Source organism: Zalophus californianus, chromosome 1 (genome assembly GCF_009762305.2).
Source record: "Zalophus californianus isolate mZalCal1 chromosome 1, mZalCal1.pri.v2, whole genome shotgun sequence".
NCBI classification, from domain to species: Eukaryota; Metazoa; Chordata; class Mammalia; order Carnivora; family Otariidae; genus Zalophus; species Zalophus californianus.
This window is the reverse complement of record NC_045595.1, coordinates 200549382-200562920: the sequence shown is the minus strand read 5'-3', so window position 1 is coordinate 200562920 and position 13539 is coordinate 200549382. Positions and strand designations below refer to the sequence as shown.

Here is a 13539-nt window from a genome sequence, read left to right as displayed (position 1 = left end):
TGCTAATCTGTAAGATCTCCTTTTCCTCCATAGCTGCCTCAGTGCTTCTAATGTTTCCCTGTAATAAATTGGGCTCTTCTCAACTACAAACTGAAGTTCAAGGATCAACCATACTGATTTCCTATGTGAAAAGAAAGAATCTCTATACTATTTGGACCACTGGGATTTTGAATAGCTTTAGGACGCATTTTCTCAGCACTCTTCTGCTGGTGGGTGCTCTTTCTTTCCCTGCAGAAATCAAAGATATCCACCTATGAGAAGATGTGGGCTTTCATGAGCAGCAGACAGCAGACTGCCCTGGTTAAAAACAGTGATGAAGGGATCCACCGAGTACTCACCACTGACTACGCCCTGCTGATGGAGTCTACCAGCATTGAGTATGTGACACAGAGAAACTGCAACCTCACTCAGATTGGGGGCCTCATTGACTCCAAAGGTTATGGAGTGGGAACACCTATCGGTAAGAGAAGCAAGGCATGAGCCAAGACTGAGATGGGCAATGTCAATTATGAAGTTTAGAAGAGAATAAACTCAGAGATATCTACTCCACACTCTGAGAAGTTCTATAATACCTTTAGTGGACTAATCAATAAGGGAAATGCCCATGTAGGTCAGAGGCATGTTTTGAATCGACAATTCCCAGATATTTAACTTAATGAACTTTCAACCCACTGTCTCTTTCAAGCTCTACCATTAGATATCTAGTTGAGTATATCAATTTTATTATTTTACTCTCAAAAAATATCTTTAAAAGAATATCTTCCTGATTAATCCTCTTGACATTATTGTCTTCAGTACCTATACATGCCTATCTAGTTTTTCTATCTTAAATTATATTGGAATATAACAAAATTAATTATGCATATAGATGCATATAGATGCTAAAAGTTGAAAGGTTAGAATTCTATGTCAACAGAAGTAAAACCAAAGTTATATCTATAAAAGAAGAAAGATAAAGATTAAATTATAATTCTTTGGCAATATGTTCGATACAATCAAGGATAACTATCTAAAACCTCCAAATATTCTCATTTCTGTATTTTGTGCTACTGTTTTCCCTAGGGATGTTATTGCCTTGTAGGGATACAGACCCATATAGCAAGGTTTTCTTGCATGTCTAACATATAGAACTATATTCTATATTTAAGGGACAATTATGGTTTCTCTCTCTATAGAAAACTGTACCATATATGGTTTGGGTATGGTGGTAATCTGCTTTTCTCAAGTGAATGATTACTAATTTTGTGATAAGCATCCCAAGGGAGAGAAATCTGGGGCCACCTTAGACCACTGGGTAGTCTAATAAGCAGAAATCTTGGTTACAGTCAAGTCATATTATTAGGGATCCAAGATTTTCTAGTTTATATTATTATTTTTGTTGTATGAAAGGGATTGTCCAGTCCAACCCTCAACATTAGACAAGGATCACAAACTCAAATGCTTATAGAGGCTAAGGAGGTATCATAACTGAATAAACTTGTTTGCTTGAGGAAGCAATAGGGAATGGTAGCAACTATGGAAATTTAGAGACCACATGGTCATCCAAAGGGGGCAGCTGTCTTTCAGGCTAGTCAATTGCGTATGTGTGAATTTGAACACAAGTTTGTTAGATGTTCCATTTTTCATTAAAAAAATCAGATTTTAGGTGGACTGTTCTAAATGTTTGGACACTTAGCCACAAATTCATTTAAAAAAAAGACTATATATATCCCATATTCAACTTTTGATCAATATTAGTTTAATTAACCAGATAAAGATCAACTTTCTTTACCCTTTACTATGAATAGGCAACCAATTTGACTCCCTGCTCTCTAGCTAGTGTTAGAAATATATGCTATGGAGGAAATTAACTTTATTATTATTGTTACTATTGTTATCAAGACTGTATTCTAAATAAACCTGAAAAATGATTGAGCTAGGGAACCTATAACTACTTTCTTGTCCCTTTATTTTCAATAACTTTCCCTTATGAAAATACCAATATTGTTAGTAAAGAGTATATTTTTTTTTTCACAAATGGTAAACTCTCCTTTGATTAAGTGAACATGTTCTGCAGGAGGCTCAGTGGGATTGTTAGACAATAATTAAAGGAATGCTATGACTCTTTTTGTAAAACAATCTACTATCTCCCTAACCAAGCTTTGTCACCTCATTTTCCATAATAGGGGTGGGGAGAGTTAGGCAGATGCTATTTTTTTATATCACACAACTGCTGATTTTAGTTAAATGGGCCATAAGTCAGACAAAAGTACCAGAAGTGGGTGCATTTACCTAAATCTTCAAAATCAATACCTTAAGGTTGATTGTGTTATATTCTACATCTTCTCAGAGGAGCAACTGTAGTTTCATAATAGAACCATGTTTAGATTAAATTATAGAGTTGAAAACTGCACTTTCCTCATTTTATCTTCCACCTCATCAGCCCACCTTGACCACCTTCAACACTACTCCTTGCTCACCAAATTTCCTATCTGGTAATAACGAGAGAAAATAACATTGGGTATCATTCCTTCTAAGAATATTTGTACTTTACTATGAGACTTTTAATGGACATTTCTTCTAATGAATGAATATAACACTAAAGTTAAAGTTTGGGGGTAGGGAGAATGGAAAGGAAGCAAGGGGCTTCTTTCTGCGACAGCCCTGAATTAATGCAACAATTTGAAAATGACTTTGCCCTCTTGTAAATGAGTCTCAGTGAGTATCACTGCATTGTATATTATATGATATAGAGATTTGAGTGTTCTGAGGCAGTCTACTTTTTTCCACCCTCATCCATACTCTGACACACAAGTTCCAAAGTTGAAGAGCTCTTCCCCCTCCCTAGATAAAAAGAAATACACTCAAGGAACTTTTCATACTGGTTATAAACCTGTCAGGCTTTTAAACCAAAAACAATGAAGGAATAATCGGAACAGATGGCAGACCTCAGAGAGAATACATCCACTGGGAATACAGCTGCTGGATAAATTTGTGAGATGTTTCTTCTATGATGAATTGACTATTTAAGAAAGCTCAGTTGCTATTCAGGAAGATCTGTGTGTGTACATATATATTTTTTCAAGTGACTTGTAATAAATCACTTCTGATGTCACTCAGTCCACTTAAGCAATAACAACGAGACTGAAGCCAAAATATATTCAGATACAAAAAAATTCTCCACACAATTCTGGTCTTGCCTTCATTGACTCCCTGAAAGCACTAAACTCTTTCACATGGTCAAAGACTGGCAAAGTGGGCTCGGTCACAACACAAAATTGAAGACTTTGCTTCTTTGAGACTCTTGGGACAGAAGCTCTGGAAATATGCCTCCTGAGGGATTTAAAATAAAACTTCAAGAGAATGAGAGCAGTTACGGCTTAAACAGGTTACCAGGAGGCTGGAAATTACCTTCCTTAGAGAACAACTTTAAATGGAGATCCGATCCCCGTCTGTCTGAGATGTTGTAGATATTGTGCAGCCTGAAGGCAGAAGGAGAGCGTCAGTCAACATTTATTGAGTGCCCACTGTGTATACTGCTATAATTACAGCGGCAACCGCAACCGTAAGAATCATTCTTAACGCTCTTCAGAGCATTTTCTTGTACATTAAAGCGAAGCTCTCCTGGTTCACTTAATTGCTCAACATGCTATAGGTATGTTAATCGTGCTAATTTTGACACTAACCACTATTCTGGGGGTGTTTAAGCAAGCAGCCAATATCTTTTAATTTGGCTTACAAGAGGCATTTTTTCACCAAAAATCCATTTTTCTAATTGACAAGCCACAATCTAACTCCAAAACATTTTGCACTTCTTTTAAACTTGATTTTGAGTACTGACAATGACTTTAGGAAGTTTTGGGAGGAAAGAAGGAAAAATGACAAATGCCACACTGTTAACCTTCTGCTTTTCCAAAATAAAACATGCCACGGAACATAAGGTTTGTGTATGTGGAGGCTGAAGGCAGGAAGAGGGGCAGGCTGTGGGGTAGAGGAAGCAGGTTTCAGGGAAATAACACTAAGTGAGAAGTAAGAGGAAGTGAATTAAGTCCTTGCCTCTGCCAGTAACTAGTACTTTTACTCATACTTCCACATCCTAAATTTTTTCAAGGCTAAAATATATGGACTAGACTATATGATTTCTAAGATCTCTCCTAGTTCTAAGATGACCCATTTTTCTATTTGCTATTTGATTTTTTCCTTTTTTTATTCCTACCAAGAAGAACTTTAAAGTTTGCAACAGAAAGAGTGAAGGTGTACTGCCTTCCTACTAAGTAGAAGAAATACCAACAAAAAAAATTCTTAGCATCCAATGAGAAATTGAGTAAATACATCTTACCATCTTTTAATCTCTCCCTTTGCATAAACTGGCATAGGAAACCAGTACTGAGCAAGCTATGGCTACAGACAGATGTCAGTACTGTTTAACCCTAACATAATTAAAAGTTCAGTGACATTACTAGAAGATTGAGTATAATAAAAGGTATCAATGAAGTCCTTGCAAATTTTCCAAACCTAGCAGAATTTTTAGAACCTTTGAAGCATTCAAAACCTAATCTTAATGGTATGTTACTAAGTATATTAGTCAGCATGGACTAATACTGTAACCAACGTCTGCCATGTTCAAGTGGATTACATCATAAATGTTGGTTTCTTGACCTTGCCATGGTCCAGTGTGCATTGAAAGAGAGACTGTTCATGCAGTCATCCTGGGATCCAAATTCCTTCCAATTGGTGGTTCCACTACACCTAGTGACTTGAAGTCCTTTCCTTCCTACTGCATATTTGGGGAAATGACGAGAGAAAGTAGAGGATCATGTTGGGAGAATGTGGGATAGGACTGGAAACAGTCATACATCATTTTAGCCCCAAATGGCTAGAAACTGGTCACTTCACCACACTGAATTAATTGTAAGGGAGACTGGGAATTGTCTAGCGGCTGCCCTAGGGAAAAGACAAGATGGCACTGGTGATCATCTAGGCAGGCTGTCACAATATTAGACAACTGAGAAAAAATAAAATCTAAACAACGAAATCCCCCAACGTGGGAAAAGATTTATGAAAACCTCACCAGAAGCAGAGGTATGTCACAGAATTCCCAGCTCAGCTTTTCCTTATTTAAAAGGAACAGACAGTCTGGGCAAGAGTTAATCTCAGCATGTCAGCTATCCACTTTCCAATTATTTAGAGCCTTCAAAATATAGAATTCAACCTCCGTGCCCTTTGCCAGTCAATTTGTGGACTGGGGTTTCCCAACAGCCATAAAGTCGTTACCTTTAAGACAATAATCCTTCCTGACATCTTCCAACCTTTTGGTGACCAATATCCAAATGACCTTACTTACAGGCTCTCCTTACCGGGATAAAATCACTATTGCTATTCTTCAGTTACAAGAAGAGGGCAAGCTGCATATGATGAAAGAGAAGTGGTGGCGGGGGAATGGCTGCCCCGAGGAAGACAACAAAGAGGCCAGTGCTCTGGGAGTAGAAAATATTGGGGGCATCTTCATTGTTCTGGCTGCTGGACTGGTCCTTTCTGTATTTGTAGCCATTGGAGAATTTATATACAAATCACGGAAGAACAATGATATTGAACAGGTGAGTCATCTCTTTCTAGGACTAGGTAGTTTTTAGTTGGCGTGATCTGTCTTAAGTTTGGGGGGTTTAAAGATGCCTGCCCTTTCTTGTAACAGTCTATTGTATTAGATGCCTAGAAGAGCCATTTCTGAGTTAGAGCAAAGAGCTATTGAATCCCTGCCAGGTGCTTCCGGCACTGCAGCCCCATCATTTATTAATGAGAAGAAGGAAGCGCCTTATATACTAAATCCAATTAGCACTATTTGGAATGGCAGTGCAGAAATTCCAAACTCAGTTAATTTCTTGAACAGTTATTTGCTCTTAAGATAGAAACCCTAGATAAATCAAGCAAGAAATAAATCCAAAATTGGAAAAGATATAAAAAGATCTTTGAGAGAAATGTTACCATCCTTTAAGTCTAGATGCTGAGCACATGGACTAATGCAAAGCAATTTACATAAAGATATAAATGTAGCATTTTGAAACTGAGCATTTACCTCCCTCAAAATATGATTTGTAAAAGGATAATTCACCAATTTTGGGGGGACCAGGAATATGATAAATTATACAGAATGACAATGAAATATATTAGAGACTTTATTTTTCCAAATTGTATTTAGGATTATGGTTGATTTCAACAGTCAACCATTTTTGCCTGTCACTTTTGTTTTTGATAAAAATCACACCAGAAACTTACACCAACCTGAATAAGATGATTGTATTAAAGAGAATTCCTTCATAAGCATACTAGAATAATTAAAGTACGAAGTTCATGCCCATTGTGGTGCACTAGGCCATCCATTCAATTTAAAGTTATTGTTAGAATTTTGAGACTATAAACAATTAATAACAGGGCTAGTTTAATGCTCAGCTGTCACTGTCCTGAAATTATTAATAATTTTTGATCAAGGGGTTCCATATTTTCACTTTGCACTGGGCCTCGTAAATTATATAGCCAGTTCTGATTAATAATCTCACGCCAGTCCCACCTCCTTTAAGTGGAAACTCTCCTTACAGTCCCAAAGCTGGGGGTGATTGATCATAACTTGGTTTTATCATGAAAATTTTCCCACAATAACAAGGCAATTGTGAGAATATTAAGCACCCCTTTCTTAGATTTTGTTAGAGAAAACTATCTTTGCTTAAAAGGGAAAATGGACTGCTCTGCTTTGTTTTAACTTTCAATTTGCTCTTGAGGTGTCTTGTTTTATGCAACTAATTTGAAAAATAAAAGCTTGTATATGTTATGCTTTAATGTGCTTCTCATAACTGCCAGCTTCATTTTATTTAAATTTTCATTTAAACATTCATTTTTGCTTCTGATTTATTCATTTTTTCTATATTTTTCTCATTTCTTTTGCATGCAAGGCTTTTTGTTTCTTTTATGGACTGCAGTGTAAGCAAACCCATCCAACCAACTCCACTTCTGGAACCACTTTATCTTCGGATTTAGAATGTGGCAAATTAATTCGAGAGGAGAGAGGGATTCGGACACAGTCCTCAGTTCATACTGTGTAATCTGTTAAAGGAAAAAAACTGCTCAGTAGAAATTGTTTCTGCTAATTGGTGTTGTTGATGATATCTGTATCTACTAAGCATAAATAGCCATAATTCCCTACCCCTTTAAGATAGCAAAACTCACGGACTCTAGACATTGAATTCAATGCACTGAGAACGGATGTGCATTCTGTGTTGAAACTGAGGTGTATTAAGGGTATATAAACTCCAAGATATGTGTATTTTCCAGAATCTGCTATACCTTCTAAACAATGGTTATCTTAGTTCTATATTCATGCATTAAAAATAAACAAGCCTTTCCTCATGAAAAAAGTAGATCCAGACTTTCCACAGTGCAAAGCATAAAAACAAAATGCTAATATTGTGGAATTGTTTTTATCTTTGTGGACCTTGCTTTCTCCTCTTTCCCTCTCCCTTCCCTTATGTTCTGTAGATCCACACGTTCAAACTACCTGAAGCCCTATCTTTTTGTAGTAACTGCGTAACAATGTTGATATTCAACTCAAATTGATTCCACTATTTAAAATGTATTATTTACACAAAGACTCAAAGATGTCTTGGATTTTAAAAATTGAAAAACGTGATCCAGAAAGTGAAAACTAAACTTGAAACCTCTGGCATCACAGAAGAGCATTAGCTAAATTGAAAATAACTCAGGAAGGCACAACACAGTCAAGAATGATCCCTGGGTAGAAATTCATTTTCATCAAGTTCTCACATAACATTCACTTGACAATCCTCTGTAGGTTCAGATCATAGTATGCTCAAAGTCTCTAAGTAACTGTGATTTTTTTTTTCATGCTACAGATTGTTTCTTGCAAGCTCCAAACAAGATCCTAAACTAGAAACTAATGCATAACATCTTCTACTTTCCACTTACTCACTCTCACTCTGCACTGACGAACACATTTTCACGAGATGTTATTTTATTCCCTTCCTACTCACCCAGGATAGAGTGGTTGTTCTCATACCAATCTTTTCTGAGCACTGCCACTGTCACACTCATTTCTCTGGACGCTTCGTCATTATCAATTCATTCCAAGTATATTGGGGGGAAGGGCAAGAAGCAGAAAATAAATAGAAGAAAAAATTTCCATACACATTAGTTACAGATCTCTGTAGATTTATTTCCCACCTGCGTTCAAAAATGTTGTAAATAATTCCCACTCTAACTGAGCTTGGTGACATAGAAAACCAACTGCATACTTAATTTGTTGTTATGAAGGATGTCTGCTATCCCTCTGAGCTTCTTTCCTCTTCATGGTGAGTAGGGGAATTAAAGATGCCTTTCATCTTCCCTCAGTACGGGATCAGTTGGTCTTCATTCTTCTTAACGGATTACCTTTTGACATACGAAGTTAGCCCCCAAAACATATTTCTCAGAAGTAAAGATAAGCCATCTCTGCAATCATGTAGCATTTTGCCTTCTCTTTGCTTAACTTTAAATGGGTTCCAAATTTTGAACCCCGGGTCTCTCCAATCAACGTTCTATTTCTCCAGTAAAGCATGTTTAGGAAAGTTGACTCTTGCCCTGATTGTTTCTCAGTCTTGCTTTCTTCTTTAAATAAACGTACTTTTAAAAAAGTATCTATAAATTACACCAACATTTATTTACTATTATTGAAGTGAAAGCAACATACTTTGTCCTAGGTCAGGGTTTGCATCTTCACAATCAATAGAGTCAAATGTTGGGATAAATATTTTATTATTCATAATTCATTTATTCTGTATATAGAAATCACAAATTACATAAGTTTATATTCCTAAGGGCTATTTAATAAATCAAAGATGCTACCAAAAAGTATAAGGGTGATTGATAAAGTTTGGATGATCAAGGTTAGCAATAACAAAACTCACTTTCTACAGAGCTATCTTTTAAAAGTGTAATTCAGAGGTTTGGATAAAATTAATATTTGTGTGCCACTTAAAGCTGCATACCACCTACTTCTGATATTTATATGTTATTTTATGGTTTTCAAAATGTTTTGAAATGTTTGAAATGATACAGCATTACATTTAATCCTCTCAACAATTTTATTTCAGCTTTACTAACAAAGAAATAGATATTAGTCAGCAGCCTGGAGTCCTAGATTTTAGAATCAAAAGAGAATTTTCAAAATCAACAGAACTTAGGTGCAGGTTCTGGTACAGACACATGCTGAATGACCATAGACAAGTGACTGAATTTCTTAAAGCCTTGGTTTCTTAATATGTAATACCAGGACATAGTATCTAGGTCCTACAGGTGTCTTGAAGGAATATCTTTCCCAGTGGGTCCCACTGGCAAGTGTTACTCAAATAAGATTTTCCTGGTCAAGGGACCCATGGAGCATTACTCTAAACATTCCTTTACTGCATGATATCGCAGTCTGTTTAAGAAGCTATGATGCATTGGGAATTTTCAACACGATTGGAAAGTATTCAGTATTTCCCAAACTTATTAGATAACAGAATCTATTTTTCCCCAGAAGCATCTTGATGGACCATTGTTCTACAGATCATACTCCAGGGAACACAGGCATGATAATGTGTATCTCATCCAGTGATCATGTACAAAACACATTAGCCATGCCTGGCACATAGCTGTCATTTAATAAAAAATAGTTTTGATCATTGGGGGTAATTTTCAATTTCTCTGAGCTTCAATTTCCTCAATTATAAAATGAAGGTAATCTGTTGACCTATATTTGCTATGAGAATTAAATGAAATAATATAATGGCATAGAAAATGAGATCATTTATAAGAATTCTGTTAAAAGATACTGGTTAACAGATGTTAGTTCCTTACAGAGAAATTAAACATTGTTCTCTGGTCAGGTGGACAGTAAGTACAATTTATCATGCATCTTAATACAGAGTCAGTTTGTAAAAGAGGTTTTCCATTTTAGAGGTTCAAACCATATCCAAAACCACATTTCCTCATACAAGCATTAAAAATCAAGGGCAATTTCATTGCACCCAAGAGAAGGACCCAAATCGGCAATAAGTGAGAATCTAGTAGAAGTTTTGAACCTCGTTTCTAGAAATTCTAATTTGATTATTCCGGAATGGAGGCAGGACAATAGTTTTTTTGGGTTTTTTGTTTTGTTTTGTTTTGTTTTTTAAGATAACCAGTTGATTCTACTGTGTAATAGTGATCTAAAGCATAATCATGCATATAACTGAGATTCAGTAAGTCACTGATGTTTATTGATTCTAGAGGTATGACCACTAATTCTAAGCAAGATATATAGCACATATTTGGCATTCGATATTCAAAAGATCCTCTCTAGAGACAACTCAAAAAGAAACTGCACATCTTTGAGACAAAAATTTCATTCTATCCAATTGATAACCTTCATATTTACTTATAGGTGTTGGCCCACTCAAAATGATCAAATAGGAAGTTTAATTGGTCTCTGCACCCTTTTTCCCCTTGAAGGACCTCCATACATTTCAGAAATGTAGGTTCCTTACACTCTCTTCTTTTTCCTTTTATACATGCCCTAGGCAACCAATTCTTAACCTCGAGTAAATGACTTGATGAGACCACAGTGGCCCCTGGGGCCACTGCATTTTAAGTGAAATTTAGAGAAAAAAAGGGCTTGAGCATGAAAAAAATTTTTCTAAACTCTCTTTTTATGTCCTTAGTTCTCAGACTTTGGTGTACCTCAGAATCACTCAGGGAAATTACTTAAATACAGTGTGCTTAAAACTACTTGTGCACATTAGTTTTCATAAAAATTAGCTTACATATAACAGTTTCCTCCAAAATGAGGGCATTTACATGAGTTTTTATTAAAACTATCTTTAGTACAAGAGGTTTTTAAAATAGCTTTTCTTACATGAGTTTTCTCCCAGCAATCTTAAATACAGCTGTTTAAAACTATTGGTAAGCATGAGTTTTCTTTAAAGCTAGATGGAATATAGCAATTTGACTACAAATTAAGTGGTAAGAGTGAGATTTTATTAACACTGGCAGTTTATTTGTGGATTATACCTTGAGGAAGACTGTTTCAAGTTAGCAAGAGAGCAGAGAGGTATGAAAAGATTGAACAAGTACATCAAGAACTATGGAGCACATAATGTTGTCCAATCTGGTTCCTAACAAGACTGTTTATAAGTCAATGCAATAAGGAAAAAAATAAAGCTTATTTTGTCTTAGACTAAAATTATAAGCTGAATTATTTTAGAGTTTTTCCAGCAAAATTGGAACTACCTAAGGAACACAGGGTAGAGATAATGCCTTTAAGAAAATCAGCTGGATCATATAGTTAAACTTTCCCCCACATTATTTCCAAATACCTTACTGCATTTGACTAGCATTATATTATGTTCTATATAAACTATCTATGGCAAAGCAGCAAAACAACGAATCCCAACTAGTTTCCAAGCCCATGACCTTTTAACTATGAGGTCTATTTCCCGGTAAGCAATTTAAAAGTAGTCTGGCCTTGAAAAGCAAAAGGAAAGCAAAGCATTCTTACTTCTTGCACTATTTTCTGCACATCTGACTGTGCCAAATGACATTATTAATTAACTCTTATAGATAATGAAAATTTTCTGCTTGATGCTGCAGTTTTAACTTGCCTTTAGGAACCATCTCATTATGCTTCCCACAGTTATGGAATTTTATATGCACAGATGCACAAGCATATTAAAATCATTTTTGCTTTCAAAATCTTCTCCATAGAGACTGACATCATGGAAAATGGGATTCTCCTTTAAATTTTCAAAGAAATTCTATTTGCACAAATAAGAACATTTTTGTGATAGAAAACCAAATGTTCTGTGTGGTTTCATGCGGTGCAGAATCGGCAACTCAAATAGGACTAATTGGCCAAATTGCACAATACCGCCATGTCTCCAAGTTACAACATACACATCCAGATACACACAAAAATAATGAGTAAGACCTGAGTGATATAATGAAGTTACTGTTGTTCCATTTATCCACTAAGTTTAAGTTAGTAGGGCCAGAATTTCCTTTCTGCCCAATTTTTTAATTGAAGTATTCAGACTTCAAATATTCGGATTTTTCAACTGGGGGGGGTGGAGGGGGGGAAGAATGGTGCCCTGATCACTTAGTCTTTACCAACCATAAGAACTAAGAAACTATTGTCCACAGATAACCCTAAGACCTTAACTTTGCATTTATCTTAAGTCCTAAGTATCACTGGGAACGTTATCAGATGCTTTCAAAGTGTCCTTGGCTTCATTTCTTCTGTAGTCTGATCACTTTATTTAACAATTGATTTGGAGAAGTCTCAATAGGTTGTTTCTATACTTATGCAAAGAAGCTTTCCTTTGCCTGGAAACCTAAACATTCACCAATTCACAGAGAGGCCAGGAAGCAATTAGTAACTATTTAGAAATAACTTTTCTAGTGTACAATGGCAGTGTCCTCTAAACCAAACAAACTCTAGAACGTATAAATGGCTCAAAGGAAACATGACCTGGGAATCACAAGCCAAGAATGCAGGTTGCTGTTCTGCTACTGAATGGGTATGTGACTTTGGGCAAGTCATTGTTCTTCCCTCATTCTCAGTCTCCCCATCTATGGAATTAGGGGGTGACCTTTAAAGTTCTCTTCCAGCCACAATATTTTTTAAGTTTGATAAAAAGTGGGAAAGAAATAAAAATATAGAAGCAGGACAAAAAAAGCTTGGCCAAATACAAATATGTTACAAATATGTTCAGTTATCTTGAAAATATTAAATTCTTATTGCCATAAGCCGAATCACCTATTCCTGCCCATGATGCAGGATGGAATGGTCTGCTCTGGATATAGAGAGAACCAGCCATCGTGGCATCAAAGAGTGAAACAGTTCTCATCCACTCACAAGCAAAGCATTAAAACACAGGGAAGGCTACAAAAGGGGAATCATTCTTGACTTTGATGAGCCACACAGACAAACAAGCCAAACAAAGACATGTAGCTAGAAGTTATTTGAAGCTATGGAACTGATTACATTTTCAATCACAATTCAAGAAAGGGGATATCAATGGGACTGGAGTACATGGGGAAAACTATTCTGTAAATGGAACTTTAATTCTGCTAAAGACAAAAGGAAACAGAAAAAGGTTGATATGCTTTTATTGTCTATTGCTTTTACCCCTACCCTCCTCCACCTTTAATTTGATATGTATTGCTTCCAAGCCAGACATGAATCAAACTCTAGCTTTTGAGTTTTAAGTAGACTTTACAGATTTGTAGCATAGACAAAAATCTTGAAAACTGTGGCTTTCAGGCTCAAGAACCGGGTGTTTCATGAGTAAGTTAATTGTTATATAATTTAAATAATTTATCTGTAATTAGCAGGAGCCACAGCCCAGAGGCCCAAGGTTGGGGAGATGCACAAAATGATGTTTTCTTCCTTCATGTTCCAATCCTTGACCAGCTTTTGACCCCCAGAAAAGAAGGGAAGAATGGGAGGGAAGTCATTAAAGCTTCTTGGTACCAGAAGCCCTGAGAGAAGGCTTCATG

The 13539-nt window shown here is 36.1% G+C and overlaps 1 protein-coding gene across 5 annotated transcripts in view; it reads left to right on the top strand.

Annotated features, from left to right (window-relative positions):
* GRIK1 (glutamate ionotropic receptor kainate type subunit 1) overlaps positions 1-13539 on the top strand; it is a 364278-nt gene that overhangs the window by 341478 nt on the left and 9261 nt on the right. For 4 of the 5 annotated variants that reach the window (XM_027584983.2, XM_027584982.2, XM_027584979.2 and 1 more), the window contains 2 exons: positions 235-460; positions 5326-5576. In XM_027584983.2, coding sequence (XP_027440784.1) covers positions 235-460; positions 5326-5576 — 477 coding nt within the window. Of the gene's footprint in view, positions 1-234; positions 461-5325; positions 5577-6923; positions 7362-13539 lie in introns of those variants that run through there. The other variant, XM_027584984.2, reaches the window with a different exon arrangement.